The sequence below is a fragment of the Corythoichthys intestinalis genome, chromosome 17, assembly GCF_030265065.1.
Source record: "Corythoichthys intestinalis isolate RoL2023-P3 chromosome 17, ASM3026506v1, whole genome shotgun sequence".
In the NCBI taxonomy this organism is placed as follows: Eukaryota; Metazoa; Chordata; class Actinopteri; order Syngnathiformes; family Syngnathidae; genus Corythoichthys; species Corythoichthys intestinalis.
This window is the reverse complement of record NC_080411.1, coordinates 30,287,333-30,301,706: the sequence shown is the minus strand read 5'-3', so window position 1 is coordinate 30,301,706 and position 14,374 is coordinate 30,287,333. Positions and strand designations below refer to the sequence as shown.

Sequence of the window (14,374 nt, the reverse complement as noted above, 5' to 3'; positions counted from 1 at the left end):
GATGTTAAATAAATAAATAATTTGGATAAAACAGAGAAGGCGCTGTGCATGCCTGCGCACGTGAACGCAGTGGCCCCGCTCTCTTTTCAATCTTCCCTGCCCTCCGTGAGCATCCTGGTATTTCCTTTTCGATATGGAGCAGCTATAGGAGTGAAAAACAAACTAAAGACAGATTGAAAAGCAAACAACTGCTGTAGGAGTGGGATAAGGAAAGGATACAAATGGATTTTTAAAAATTTTTTTTATTATACTTTGGGGAAAAAGGGAATAAACATGTCTTATACAGTGGTACCTCTACATACAAAGTTAATTCGTTCCAGTTGTAAGTCGAAATGGTCGTATGTTGAGCAGGATTTTCCCATAAGAATACACTATAATTCCATTAATTCGTTCCCCAGCCCGAAAACCTACACTGAATTCTCCATAAATATTGATGTTACAATTGCAAATATCAATTACAAAGAGCAAAACAAATACATTATGAATAAAAATTGGAATCATAATATAATAATAGTAATAATAATAATAATAATAATACCTGTAATAATGTAACAAACCGGGTTCTAATGTGGCGAATGTGTTTGCGTGGTGTTCCTGAACGCATCACGTGGCTGACTTGATAGTGAGCCTTTTTAGTTTCACTTTCACCTTGTTTACTTGCTGTGGGGGACACTATAACTTATAAAAACAGGCGAACGGAGGAGGACCGTCATAGACCGTCTACGTCTATTGTTGAGCGAGCCTTATCACGGATGCGCAAACCATGCTCATATTTTTCAACATATCTATCTTCATGTCAATGGTAAACAGTAAGCATCACCTTTTTTCCTTTTTTTTTTCACCACCTGCACTTACACTGTTAGAACCATGTTGATTTCTCGCATAAGAAAATCTGCCATGCGTTCATCTTGCGGGAAAACAGAGAAACTGAGGTGCTGTCATAGATTCATCGTATTTAGAGCATGTCGTCGGATGTAGAAACAAATGGCGAGTCAAAGTTGGATGTCGAAAAGATCGGTGTCGAAGCGATCGTATGTTGAGGTACCACATATTCCAATGCTAAATCTCATTGAATCTCTTTCTTTTTTTTGGGTGGGGGGGTACTACTTCACGGTTTTTCACTTATCGTAGCGAGTTCTGGTTCCCATTAACCGCGAAAAATGAGGTATCACTGTAATTCATTATTTTTCAATCATTTATTGTTCATTTAATTTTTGCACCATGAATGCCAGTTGTCTGCTCACATAACAAATCCCAAGCATCTTAGTTTGTCGACATAAAAAGGTCAATAAGCATAACTGCCGTGCTAAGCTGTGACCAGCCGTTGTACAAAGGCAGAAGGCTTCTACATTTACTTTGAGGGCAACATGTATATTGACCCAAAACCGATGTTGATATTATTCAATATCATTTTAAAATGATTTTATCGGCCGATATTGTCGGCTACCTGATGATAATATAGGACAACTCTAGTAATGACCGATGTTCCTGAAAAGCTTAATAAACATACATAATATATAGATTTATATAAGTATGTTACACTGTATACACACACAATTGCTCAGCTTAGCTTTCCTACACTAATGGATTGTTTTCAGAGTGGTGTCAAAGCACCCCCTTGTATCCTTGAAGAAAAAGTTTAACACCCACTGTACAGTGTGCCCCCATCCAAGAGGACACCTCACCGATTGTTTGATTGAAAAGCGACCTCATTTTTTCTTTTTTCCCCTTTGACTTCTTTTCTGTGGTCCAGATCAAAATAGAGCGTCTGCTTGCCAAAGCAGTGTGAGAAACTAAACGTCTGTACACTTGAGGCATCGCTCCTCCTGACCTGCTTAACAAGCATGACACTTTTGCTACTTTCCTCTTAAAAGCCCGCTGAACGTCAGCTCCCTCTCTGGCTGAACACACTATTAGCTGCTTGACTCTAGGGTACAAGTGGTGTCCTTGACTCAAGTGGGGATGGAGAGGCATATGGAGGGGTTTTCACTTTGGTCAGTGCTGAGCCTGCCCACGGGGCATCGGGGGTCAACGTCCTGAACAAACCCACTGTTAGCGCCACAGAGAGGTCACGGGGGTGCGTTGAGGAGGGGGGTTAAGGGGTAGGGGGCAGCCCCGCAGGAACTGAGCTTGAAGCTCCTCTGATGTCTTTGTGCGTGTAGCGTGTCGACGGAGGTGGCGCGAGTGCTTAGGCGAGCTGACCCGACGACAGGCGAACGTGTGCGATGGCAGCAGGGAAGCATCTTATTCACATCGTACGGTATTAAAAAATATATATATAATGTATGAGCACAACCTAGGAAAACTCGAGTGTGTTTGTATGCCAATGAAACACTCACGGGCTCATCATTTTCTCCACCTACCTGACCAGCTCCTGGTTGTACAGGGACTTGGGCGACTCTCGTCCCAGGATGTAGACTTGGCCCTTGAAAATTGACAGCTGGACTATGCCTTCAATGTTCTCCTGGGACTTGACTATGCAGTGGCGCACAAAGTCAAACTCTGGACTGTACCAGAAGCCTGAGAGGAAACAACACACGGTGAACAGTTACATATAACACAGGCAGCGATGTATGATTTCTCAGTGCCATTGACGGTGACAAACGTCCAATCCAATTAGTCTTCTATCACTGTAAAAGGCAGTGAATGAGTTAATTACTAGGTGTGCAAATCACCAATTTCATGACATACAATATCAATTCTTTGAACAACAATACAATTTTCGCCGATATTGCAAGGTCTGCCACAATTCACTTCAATGCGATTCAATTCTAGGGGAACAGAATCAGTTCAATTCACCTGAAGCACTAAAAATAACTAAATGATTTGGATGTTTTTGACAATTTTCCCTGCTGAAACATTTCAAATACCTGAATGAAAATGATTCTTTTTAACAAAACGACTAGGGTTGTTCCGATCATGTTTTTTTGCTCCCGATCCGATCCCGATCGTTTTAGTTTGAGTATCTGCCGATCCCGATATTTCCCGATCCGATTGCTTTTTTTGCTCCCGATTTAATTCCAGTGATTCCCGATCATTTTTCCCGATCATATACATTTTGGCAATGCATTAAGAAAAAAATGAATAAAACTCGGACGAATATATACATTCAACATTTACATTATTAACATTCTTTCTGTGAGAGGGATCCACGGATAGAAAGACTTGTAATTCTTAAAGGATAAATGTGACCTTGTATATTGTGACTAAATATTGCCATCTAGTGTATTTGTTGAGCTTTCAGTAAATGATACTGTAGCCATTTAACTGTTCTGCCCTAATGCATGATGGGAAGTGCAACCATGACTGTGCGTAGTGGCACCAATTGATATATCTTCTCTGCGTTGGGAAATAACATAGGGTGTTAAGAAAAAGATCAACTACTACCTTTCTTCCCCACATTGCTTACCACAATATTTCTAATTGTTAAGATAGAGATTTTAAGGCTTTAGCCAACTGAAAAAAGGCTCCAAAGACTGCCAAAATTCACTCTACTCATTTTACACTGCCTTTTAGCTCTATATATAGGTAAAACAGCGCCATTATAGATTGAACGCGATAATGCGTGAGCGGGTCGTGCAGCGCATGCGTTAAATATTTTAATGTGATTAATTTTTAAAAAAATTAAGTACCGCCATTAACGCGATAAATTTGATAGCCCTACTTTAAGCCAAAACTAAAGACTCTGGATGAGTGTAAGATATTTTGTCTGTAACGTTAAATACAATTAGAAAACGACTTAATTAAAAAAACTATATATATTAAAAAAAGGCATGTCTGATATTTTTTTGTCGATTCTGATACTTTGAAAATGACGTGATCGGACCCGATCAATCGGCATCACATCTTTAAAAACGACATATCTAAAACATGTTTTGGGTTTTGACCGCTTTCAATTAGATTCTGCTTAACAAATCAATATATTGATCCAGCTCAATTAGTTGTCACACTCCTATTATATACAAAGTACACCACATATCTTCCAGTAAACCTTTAGTTCTGACATGGTATTGCACTGAATTGCAACTACCGTATATTCCAGACTTCGGCTGAAACAATTAAACAATTAAAATCGGTTAATATAAATTAGCCAACGAATTTGACAATCGATTTTCGTAGGCAGGTTTGAGCAGTCCCGTTTGGGTCCTTCTTTGTGTGTAATGTGAGGCTGCGCGCTCCAGTGATTAGACCAAGAGAGAGAGAAAGAGAGAGTTCACTGCTACACTCAGGTTGGGTTGCTGAATCAATAATAGTGTATTACGAAGTGTCACGAATTATATTGTCTTTTGTGTTGTTAGATCCAGTGTGCCTCCATCAGAGGTGAGTAAATGAAGCCAACTGTATTGTTTGTATTCTTTTTTAAAGAGAAGTTACTAGTTAGCGATTATGCTAATCAGTGTTTTAAGTGTCCGTTTGCATTGTGTTTTGGAGAATCAAATTTACACTTGAGTTTTTGCTAGATAGTAAAGTTAGTAAAGATCATTTTTAAAAAGAAACCACACACATAAACCCATTCATATAACAGCTTAGAGTAGTGGTTCTTAACGGGGGTTCGATCGAACCCCAGGGTTTCGGTGAGTAAGCCTCAAAGTTTTGGTGAAGGTTAAGAAACGCAGAGCCTTGGTTTGTACGCTGACTAAATCTGGGCAAAGTGGCGTTTTAGACCTGGTTTTGGACTAGCTTGCCCTTTATTTATTTCTTTTTAGAAAGAAACCACACACATAAACCCATTCATATAACAGCTTAGAGGAGTGGTTCATAACTGGGATTCGATTGAACCCCAGGGTTTCGGTGAGGAAGCCTCAAGGGTTTGGTGAAGGTTAAACGAAGAACCTTGTTTTGTACGCTGACTAAATCTAGGCAAAGTGGCATTTTAGACCTGGTTTTAGACTAGTTTGCCCTCAATTTACAGGGTTTATTCAATTTCTTTCAAATGCTTGCCCTCTATCTAATGCAGTGGTTCTTAACTAGGGTTCGGTGAGTAAAGGACAGGGGTTCGGTGAAGGTTAAGAAACGCAGAGCCTATTTGGTACGCTGACGAAATCTAAAAAAACTGCCGTTTTAGACTGGTTTGCCCTCAATTTACCGGCTTTATTCCATTCTATTCAAATGCTATCCCTCTAGCTCAGGGGTGGGCAAACTATTCCACAAAGGGCCGCAGTGGGTACGGGTTTTTGTTCACACCCATCACCTTTCACCAATCTGGTTTCTTACAAGTGCAATCAGTTGATTGCAGTTAGGTGCTTCTTGTTTCCACTGAAACCTCGTTGGTTCAACTGTCTGTGCTGAATCAGTTGGAACAAAGACCTGGACCCACTGCGGCCCTCGAGGACCGGTTTACCCACCCCTGCTCTAGCTCATGGAAGGAGAAATCGGTTTGCTCAGTGGAAGATTGACTGGCACTTGGAATGAAAAAGTACAAAAGACCTACAGACAGCGTGAACTGCGTAGATAATTTAAAAAATAGATTTGCGTAATTTTAGACCATGAAAATAGCATGTCATGCAAGAATGCGACAATAAAATGACAATGTAGACATGAAAACAAAAAAGGAACAGTGTAAATTCAAATGAGTTTAATTTCATTTACTGACGTGAAAATTAACAGCAAAAGAAAAAAAATTGTAGTAAATTTGAAATCTGGAAGAAATTTGAACAGGATTTCACTTAGATTTTAGCTTGCTAGGTTTTGAATTTGTAAAAAAAATACTTTATTATGAAATTCCGAAGGGTTCGGTGGATGCAGCTGTGAAACTCGTGGGGTTCGGTACCTTTAGCAAGGTTAAGAACCACTGATCCAATGGGAGGAGAAATTGGTTTGCTCAGTGGAAGGTTGACTGGCACTTGGTATAAGGAATTATAACAGACCTACAGACAGCATGACTGCGTAGATTATTTATTTATTTATTTTTTAAGTGGTGTCATTTTACGCCATTTATGTAGACATGAAAACAAAAAAAGGAACATTGTGAAATGAAATGAGTAATTTCATTTACCAATGTGAAAATCAACAGCAAAAGGAAAAAATATTGGAGTAAATTAGAAATCTGGAAGAAATTTAAACAGGAATTTACATAGATGTTAGCTTGCTAGGTTTTGAATTTGTAAAAAAATGGCTTTATTATGAAATTCCGAAGGGTTCGGTGAATGCCCGTTAAGTCTCCTTTGAACACAAACTCACATTCAAACTGTAAATTGTCATACAAGAGGGTGTGCTTTGAAATTGGATTGTATTTATGAACAACTGTTTGATAAAGAAAACGTATTCTTTACAGTCTGCCTCCTTCTTATTCGATTATGTTGTTTAGTTTGTTTAAAGTAAATAAATGAGTCATTAACACAATTTATCAGCACTATGCCTACAAAATAAATGTCAATCAGCAGCAATTTTTTATTTGAATGAACAGGACTTTTGTCTGATTTGTGAACTGAGAAATTCTTTTCATCTTTTATATTCAGAACCTTTACTAAAAACTAAAAGTTTTATGTACTTGAAAAGTACTGTTGTAGAATACAAGTTAAATCAGGAAGCTGTAATAAAATAATATTTTTGAAGGAAGTGTTCATCCATTTTGTCTTCATTGTTACTTACAACATGCCTAAAACAACTTCAAGGTAAATTGTAAAGGTAATTGAAAAAAGTGACATTTACCCGATTAATCGATTAATCATTTAATCAATCAATCGACAGATTAATCGATTATAAAAATATTCGTTTGTTGCAGCCTCATTCCAGACAATGAGTCACACATTTTTTTGCATTGTTTGGCTGGGTCCACCACTTATACTCATGTTTTTACATAATATTCCAATCAATTTTATACTAATAGGTAAAGTTGTTAGGGTTTATTATTATTGAAACAAAGACACTGCAGACAATTCAGGTTACATATTGTTGCCGTACTATGAAAAACACTTATTAATGTGTTAGCTCCTTCGGTTGTTTTGGAGTTAGCTACGTCTCTTAGGCCCTGTTTAGACTGGCAGTCAAGTTCTGATTTTTAGCCCATCCAGATTGAAACTGAATGGCTCTTTTGTAATCTGAACAGTCACAAAGCACAAAAATCAGATTTTTGCAAGACGGGTTGAACCAACATGAAGTCACTCTATGCTGGATGGTGCCTACGTTGCCACAGCAACCTGTCAGGTGTGTCAATAATGTGGCCCATTCTGAACAGGCTCTTAGGAGCCATGTATGATGTGTTTTTTTAAAGCTAAAAACACTGGTTTAGCATCAATATTTAGGATGCTACAATATTGGTATCTTTGTCTCACACGAAGTCAAAATTGTGGCTGTATTTCCATCTTGACAACATGTACAGTGCTATGAAAAAGTATCTGAACCTTTTGGAATTTCTTGCATTTCTGCATAAAATTACCATCAAATGTGAGCTGATCTTTGTCAAAATCACACAGATAAAAATACAGTGTCTGCTTTAACTAAAACAACCCAAACATTTATAGGTTTTCATATTTTAATGAGGATAGCATGCCAAAAATGACATAAGGGGGAAAAATAAGTAAGTGAACCCTCTGCTTAAGGAGACTAAAAGAGCAATTGAAACCAATTTTTACCAAAAATTTTAAGTCAGGTGTGTGCCCAATCACTGATAAGTGGTTTAAAGCTTCCCTTGCCACAATAAAACACACACCTGGTAAGAATTGTCTTGATGAGAAGCAATGTCTGATGTGCATCATGGCTCGGTCAAAAGTGATGTCTGAAGACCTGCGATCAATGATTGTTGATTTGTATAAAGCTGGGAAAGGATATCAAACCGTCTCTAAAAGTCCGGATGTTCATCCATCTACAGTCAGAGAAGCTGTCTACAAATGGAGAGAGTATTGCACTGCTGCTTCTCTCCCAAGGAGTGGCTGTCCACCATAGATGACGCCAAGAGTTCAGCGCAGAATACTCAGAGAGGTAAAAAAGAACCCTAGAGTGTCTGCTAAAGACTTTAAAAATCCCTGGCACAATCCAATTTCTCTGTGCACACATAAACCATATGTAAAACTACAGGCAAGAATGGTCTTCATGGGAGCACTCCACGGAGGAAGCCACTGCTGTCTAAAAAAACACATTGTTGCTCGTTTAATGTTCACAACAAGGCACGTAGACACTCCACAGAGGTTTTGGCAAAATAGTTTGCCGACTGATGAAACCAATGTTGATTTGTTTGTGGGTAACACACAAAGTCATGTGTGGAGGAAAAATGGAAAAGCTCACCAACATCAACACCTCATCCCCACCATGAAGCATGGTGGAGGGAGCATCGTGATTGGGGTTGTTTTGCTTCGTCAGGGCCAGGACAACTTGCAATCATTAATGAAAGAATGAATTCATCTGTTACCAGGATGTTTTGCAGGAAAACCTGAGCCCATCTGTCAGACAGTTGAAGCTTAAAAGAAGAAGAAGACAATGATCCAAAACACAGAAGTAAATCAACTTCAGAATGGTTTCAGAAGAACAAAATACACATTTTGGAATGGCAAAATACACGTTTTGGAATGGCAAAGTCAAAGTTCAGACTTGAACACCATTGAGATTGTGTGGCATGACCTAAAGACAGCGATTCATGCCAGACATCCCAGGAATCTGACTGAACTATAGCAGTTTTGTAGAGAAAAACAGGCCAAGATTAGTCCTGATCGATGTGCCAGTCTCATCTGCCGCTACAGGAAGCATCTGGTTGAAGTTATTACTGCTAAAGGGGGTGCCAAAAAAATTAAATGTGATGGTTCACTTACTTACTTATTTTTCCCCCTTCTGTCATTGTTTGCATACCGTCCTTACTCAAATATGAAAACCGATAAATGTTTGGGTGGTTTTAGTTAAAGCAGACAGTTTTTTCATCTGTGTAATTTTGACAAAGTTCAGACCACATTTGATGGTGATTTTATGCAGAAATATGAGAAATTCCAAAAGGCTTAGATACTTTTTCATACCAATGTACCTCTATCTTACCTCCATTGTTGTCTCTGTTCTAGGTCAATGTATGTCTGATTTTGTCGGGGCTGCTTTAGGTGTGTGTGACTTTTTTTTTTTTTTACGTCAATGGTGTATACAGTAGAGCTGGGAATCTTTGGGCACTTAACGATTCGATTACGATTATGAATCAGAGGCTCCGATTCGATTATAAAACGATTATTGATGCACCCCCCTCCTTTTTTTTTCCTTTTTTTTTTTTTTAATGCTTTGTACATACTTTCAGGCTAAACCAAACTACTATTTCAGTATCAAGTTAACATACAGCAGTAAACAAATATACAAAAATAACAGTAAATAAAAAACTCCAGTCCCCATTCTGTATCAGCAGCTTTAAACTATATTCAATTAATTTAATGTTGTGAATCAACCGTTAAAGTTGTTAAAATTGCTCCCGTTATTTCATAATTTCCCTTTTGTCTACTTTCGACATGTGAAAGTTTTAAAACTATTTTAAAGATAGATTCAAGTCAATATTTTACCGATTTAGGCGTATTTTAGATAAAAAGTTAATTAGGTTTGCTTGGAAGGTTCGCTACAACAGCCTTGCAGGGACGTGTACTGCTTTAAGATGGCGACCATTTACTAACGCCCACATCTAGCTTTTTGTAGGTGTGCTGCTAACGCTACCGAATCAATAATGCATCTAGTCCTATATAAAGGATATCTACCATAACATTATGCTACTTTGTAGCAGCTTTTCGGCAGCAGTCAGGTATGTTGTTGTGTTTTTTTATCTCGTGGCATGAGTTGAGCTAGAGCCGTGAGTTGAGCATTGGCATTACCCGAGGGGCCGGGTAATGAGAAGCATGATGTTTAGCTACTCTCGCTCAGTTCCTCATTGACCGCGCGGCGCACTGAGTGTGTTGTACTTCCGCTTTACTTGGCATATTTCAATAATCGGAATTTGGATGTTTGTGAATCGTTCTCGAATCTTCCACGGCCGAATCGTGAATAATCTAAGAATCGGAAATTTTGCACACCTCTAGTATACAGTATGTATTACATGTGAGTAGTCCTTGTGCTGCATGAGACCAAAAGTAACACACTCAGTGACTTGTAGATGTAACTTAAATTACTGGTTGCTTGGAAATAGCTACGGGTTAGATTACTCATTATTGAAACATGCAGATTTAATTGGGAATCACTGGTTGTGTGTGTTAAATTTTGGACAGATGGAGAACGCTTGTGCCTGCATTTGTTCGAGGAGGTCCCGCACCACTCGGCAGGGGTCTTCCTCTGATCAGCACCTGAACTCCACCTCATCATCTGTCCAGACTCAAAGACCAAAGCTGTCCCCGCTCTCCTTTTTAATCTCTTTAATTATTGTAATCTATCTATATTAGTTGGCATTTAGCATGTGTATTTCAAGGTTCCAGTTGAAAAATCTAACACATTTATGCATTTACGCGATTGTACTTGTTTTATTCTTTTTATTGATAATCGTCTCAGCAAGGATAAGGACATAGAAGACTCTGGAGGAAACTGAATATGGCCGTAATGGAGGGCAGGTGCATTGTTAAAATAAACCACACCAACACACACACACACACACACACAATTGTATTTATTTATTTTTAAATCTGTTGTGTTATTAATGTTTTAAATCCAATGGGTTTAATCCAGAGTGGGAAAGTATTGCTTGCTCTTTAATCTTGCCCACTGCGTTACTATAATGAACAAATGAGACTGATCAATTAAAATGTATTATTTGTTAATTATTTTGTCTTCATTTGTCGGAGTAAAGAATGGTTTAATTTACTGAAATGAACAAAACTAAACAGTAAAATAATGGGGGGAAATGACATCTATAAAATCCAAAATTATTAAAATAGCATTTGATCACGTTTTAATTTTTTACTTATTTCGCCAATCAGTTGGTATTAAATCCCAGCAGCACAGATGCGTTTTCTATGATTTAATTTTACTATTTGATGTCCGGCCTGCTTTTTATGCACCAACACCCTTAAAGTCGGAGCGTGTGTATTTGTGTGTGTGTGTTCACGTCGTGTCTCTGGAGGGTATAAGTGAAGTGGCCAAATAGTCAAGTCTCTAATGGCACTGATCCTATTATGTGGATGAAGGTGCAGAGGAGACTGGAGACAGAGCAGAAGGGAGGATTAAGACACCTGAGCCACACGCACAGAGATGAACGGATAAACTCATAGACCGAGGGTGTCAATTACAATGGCAATTTTTTGTTGCAAATAATGACATGCACATTTGGAAAATGTTCATGTGTAGGTTATTATATCTACAGTGGGGCAAATAAGTAATTAGTCAACCACTAATTGTGCAATTTCTCCCACTTGAAAATATTAGAGAGGCCTGTAATTGTCAACATGGGTAAACCTCAACCATGAGAGACAGAATGTGGAGAAAAAAAAAACAGAAAATCACATTGTTTGATTTTTAAAGAATTTATTTGCAAATCATGGTGGAAAATAAGTATTTGGTCAATACCAAAAGTTAATCTCAATACTTTGTTATGTACCCTTTGTTGGCAATAATGGAAGCCAAACGTTTTTCTGTTATTCTTCACAAGCTTTTCACAGACTGTTGCTGGTATTTTGGCCCATTCCTCCATGCAGATCTCCTCTAGAGCAGTGACGTTTTGGGGCTGTCATTGGGCAACACTGACTTTTAACTCCCTCCGCAAATTTTCTATGGGGTTGAGATCTGAAGACTGGCTAGGCCACTCCAGGACCTTGAAATGCTTCTTACGAAGCCACTCCTTTGTTGCCCTGGCTGTGTGTTTGGGATCATTGTCATGCTGAAAGACCCAGCCACATCTCATCTTCAATGCCCTTGCTGATGGAAGGAGATTTTCACTCAAAATCTCTCGATATATGGCGCCATTCATTCTTTCCTTTAAACAGATCAGTCGTCCTGGTCCCTTTGCAGAAAAAGAGCCCCACAGCATGATGTTTCCACCCCCATGCTTCACAGTGGGTATGGTGTTCTTCGGATGCAATTCAGTATTCTTTCTCCTCCAAACACGAGAACCTGTGTTTCTACCAAAAAGTTCTATTTTGGTTTCATCATACCATAACACATTCTCCCAGTCCTCTTCTGGATCATCCAAATGCTCTCTAGCAAACCGCAGACGGGCCAGGACGTGTACTATCTTCAGCAGGGGGGACACGTCTGGCAGTGCAGGATTTGAGTCCCTGGCGGCGCATTGTGTTGCTGATAGTAGCCTTTGTTCCTGTGGTCCCAGCTCTCTTTAGGTCATTTCCTAGGTCCCCCCCTGTGGTTGTGGGATTTTTGCTCACCGTTCTTGTTATCATTTTGACGCCACGGGGTGAGATCTTGCATGGAGCCCCAGATCGAGGGAGATTATCAGTTGTCTTGTACGTCTTCCATTTTCTAATAATTGCTCCCACAGTTGATTTCTTTACTTCAAGCGTTTTACCTATTGCCGATTCCGTCTTCCCAGCCTGGTGCAGGTCTACAATTTTGTCTCTGGTGTCCTTCGACAGCTCTTTGGTCTTAGCCAGAGGGGAGTTTGGCGTGTGACTGACTGAGATTGTGGACAGGAGCCCCAGATCGAGGGAGATTATCAGTGGTCTTGTATGGTGTCTTTTATACCGATGAGTTAAAACAGGTGCCATTAACACAGGTAACGAGTGGGGCCTCGTTAAACCTCGTTAGAAGAAGTTATATCTCTTTGACAGCCAGAAATCTTGCTTGTTTGTAGGTGACCAAATACTTATTTTCCACTCTAATTTGGAAATAAATTCTTTAAAAATCAAACAATGTGATTTTCTGTTTTTTTTTTTCACATTCTGTCTCTCATGGTTGAGGTTTACCCATGTTGACAATTACAGGCCTCTCTAATCTTTTCAAGTAGGACAACTTGCACAATTGGTGGTTGGCTGAATACTTATTTGCCCCACAGTAAGTACAAAATATACAGACTGTGAATTGAACAGGCGTCGACTGTTTGAAATTAATAAATGTCCTAAGAACGGTGCAGGAGTTACACAGTTACGCGAATGTGTTACACAAGTGCTCTCATTGGTTTTACTGTACTTGAGTCAAATAAAAAAAAAGAGTAACAAAATACTCCAGGATTGGACACTTTGACACATGCCATTAACAGAAGAATATTATTGCACATTTGAGAGGCTTACCATTGTAGACAAGCTCAGAGAACTTGATGCCGAGCCCCTGCTTGATTCTGCGCACCTCCTTGTCCATGGTAAACGTCTCTATGTCGAGATGGGCTGCCAACAGGATGGTACCTCCAGGGGTTTCATAGATCCCTGACAAATAAATAAAACAACAATTAAGCAAATGTCCTTGTTGTTGTTTTTGTTTTTTGGTAAAATCCTTTTACGTTTGGATTGTTGCTTTGTAGCCCATAAAAATTTGAAATATCAATACGTTTTTAAAATCCAATCATCTTCGCCCGATCACGATCCTCTGAAAAATAACGTGATCTCCCTGATTTTGCAATCACGTACTCAGATCGAAACATATTTAGTAGGGCTGAATGATATTGGGAAAAAAATGATATTGCTACTTTTCGGGGGTTTGCGATGTACAGAGATCCCTTGCCAATTTGCGCTTCAAAATTTGCGGTTTCAGTTATTCGCAGATTTTTGTGGTACTGTATTAGACTCCCTTAACACCTATGCATTGTGTCATCTTCATCGAAGTGCATAGGTGTTTCTTCATCATCATCATCATCATTATCATCGTCGTCGTCGTCGTCAGTCAAGGAAGGAGCCACTGGAGTCTTATGTTAGTGTTATTTTATTTAAAAATGTGTATGCATGTATAAATGTACAAATCATTTTCTTTTATATACATCTTATTTATATGATGTATTATTAGATTTGCAGTGCTTAAAAACATTTATAAAATATATACATACATGTAAATAGGCTCCACCTGTACTTTGCGGATTTTCGATTTTCACGAGGGGCCATTCACCGTGAAAAACGGTGCTATATATTGCGATATTTAAAACTAGAATATTTTTTACCAGATGACTTGTATAGCTCCATTCTGGAAGATCACAAGAGATTTATAAAACAAAACCAAAAATTTCCAGCGCAAAATTCATACAGGCCACACTTATTTGAATGTATGTTTTTGTTCTTTTCCAATATATTAAGTTCTGTTTTTTTAAATAATAATTCAATTTTAAATTCTTATTTTTTACTAAGCATGTTTTTTTTTTTTTTAATTTGCACTTAAAAAAAAAATCTTTCTTATTCTTAATCCCTCGCTACTTCGTGGCTCAACTGTCGCACCCTCAGTGCACCGCAGATTTTTTAATCTTGTTATAAGAATAAAAGAATTTAAAACATTCATGTACACTTTATTTTCATCTATGTATGTATGTAGAGTTACGCACACACACGCCCCCAAACACACACGT

The 14,374-nt window shown here is 38.6% G+C and overlaps 1 protein-coding gene across 1 annotated transcript in view; it reads right to left on the bottom strand.

Annotated features, from left to right (window-relative positions):
• Positions 1-14,374, bottom strand: part of ass1 (argininosuccinate synthase 1) — a 227,648-nt gene that overhangs the window by 9,495 nt on the left and 203,779 nt on the right. Inside the window, exons 12-13 of the mRNA XM_057818992.1 lie at positions 13,119-13,250; positions 2,364-2,520 (exon numbers count right to left, since the gene is read on the bottom strand). Of these exons, the coding sequence (XP_057674975.1) occupies positions 2,364-2,520; positions 13,119-13,250 (289 nt within the window). The remainder of the gene's footprint in view (positions 1-2,363; positions 2,521-13,118; positions 13,251-14,374) is intronic.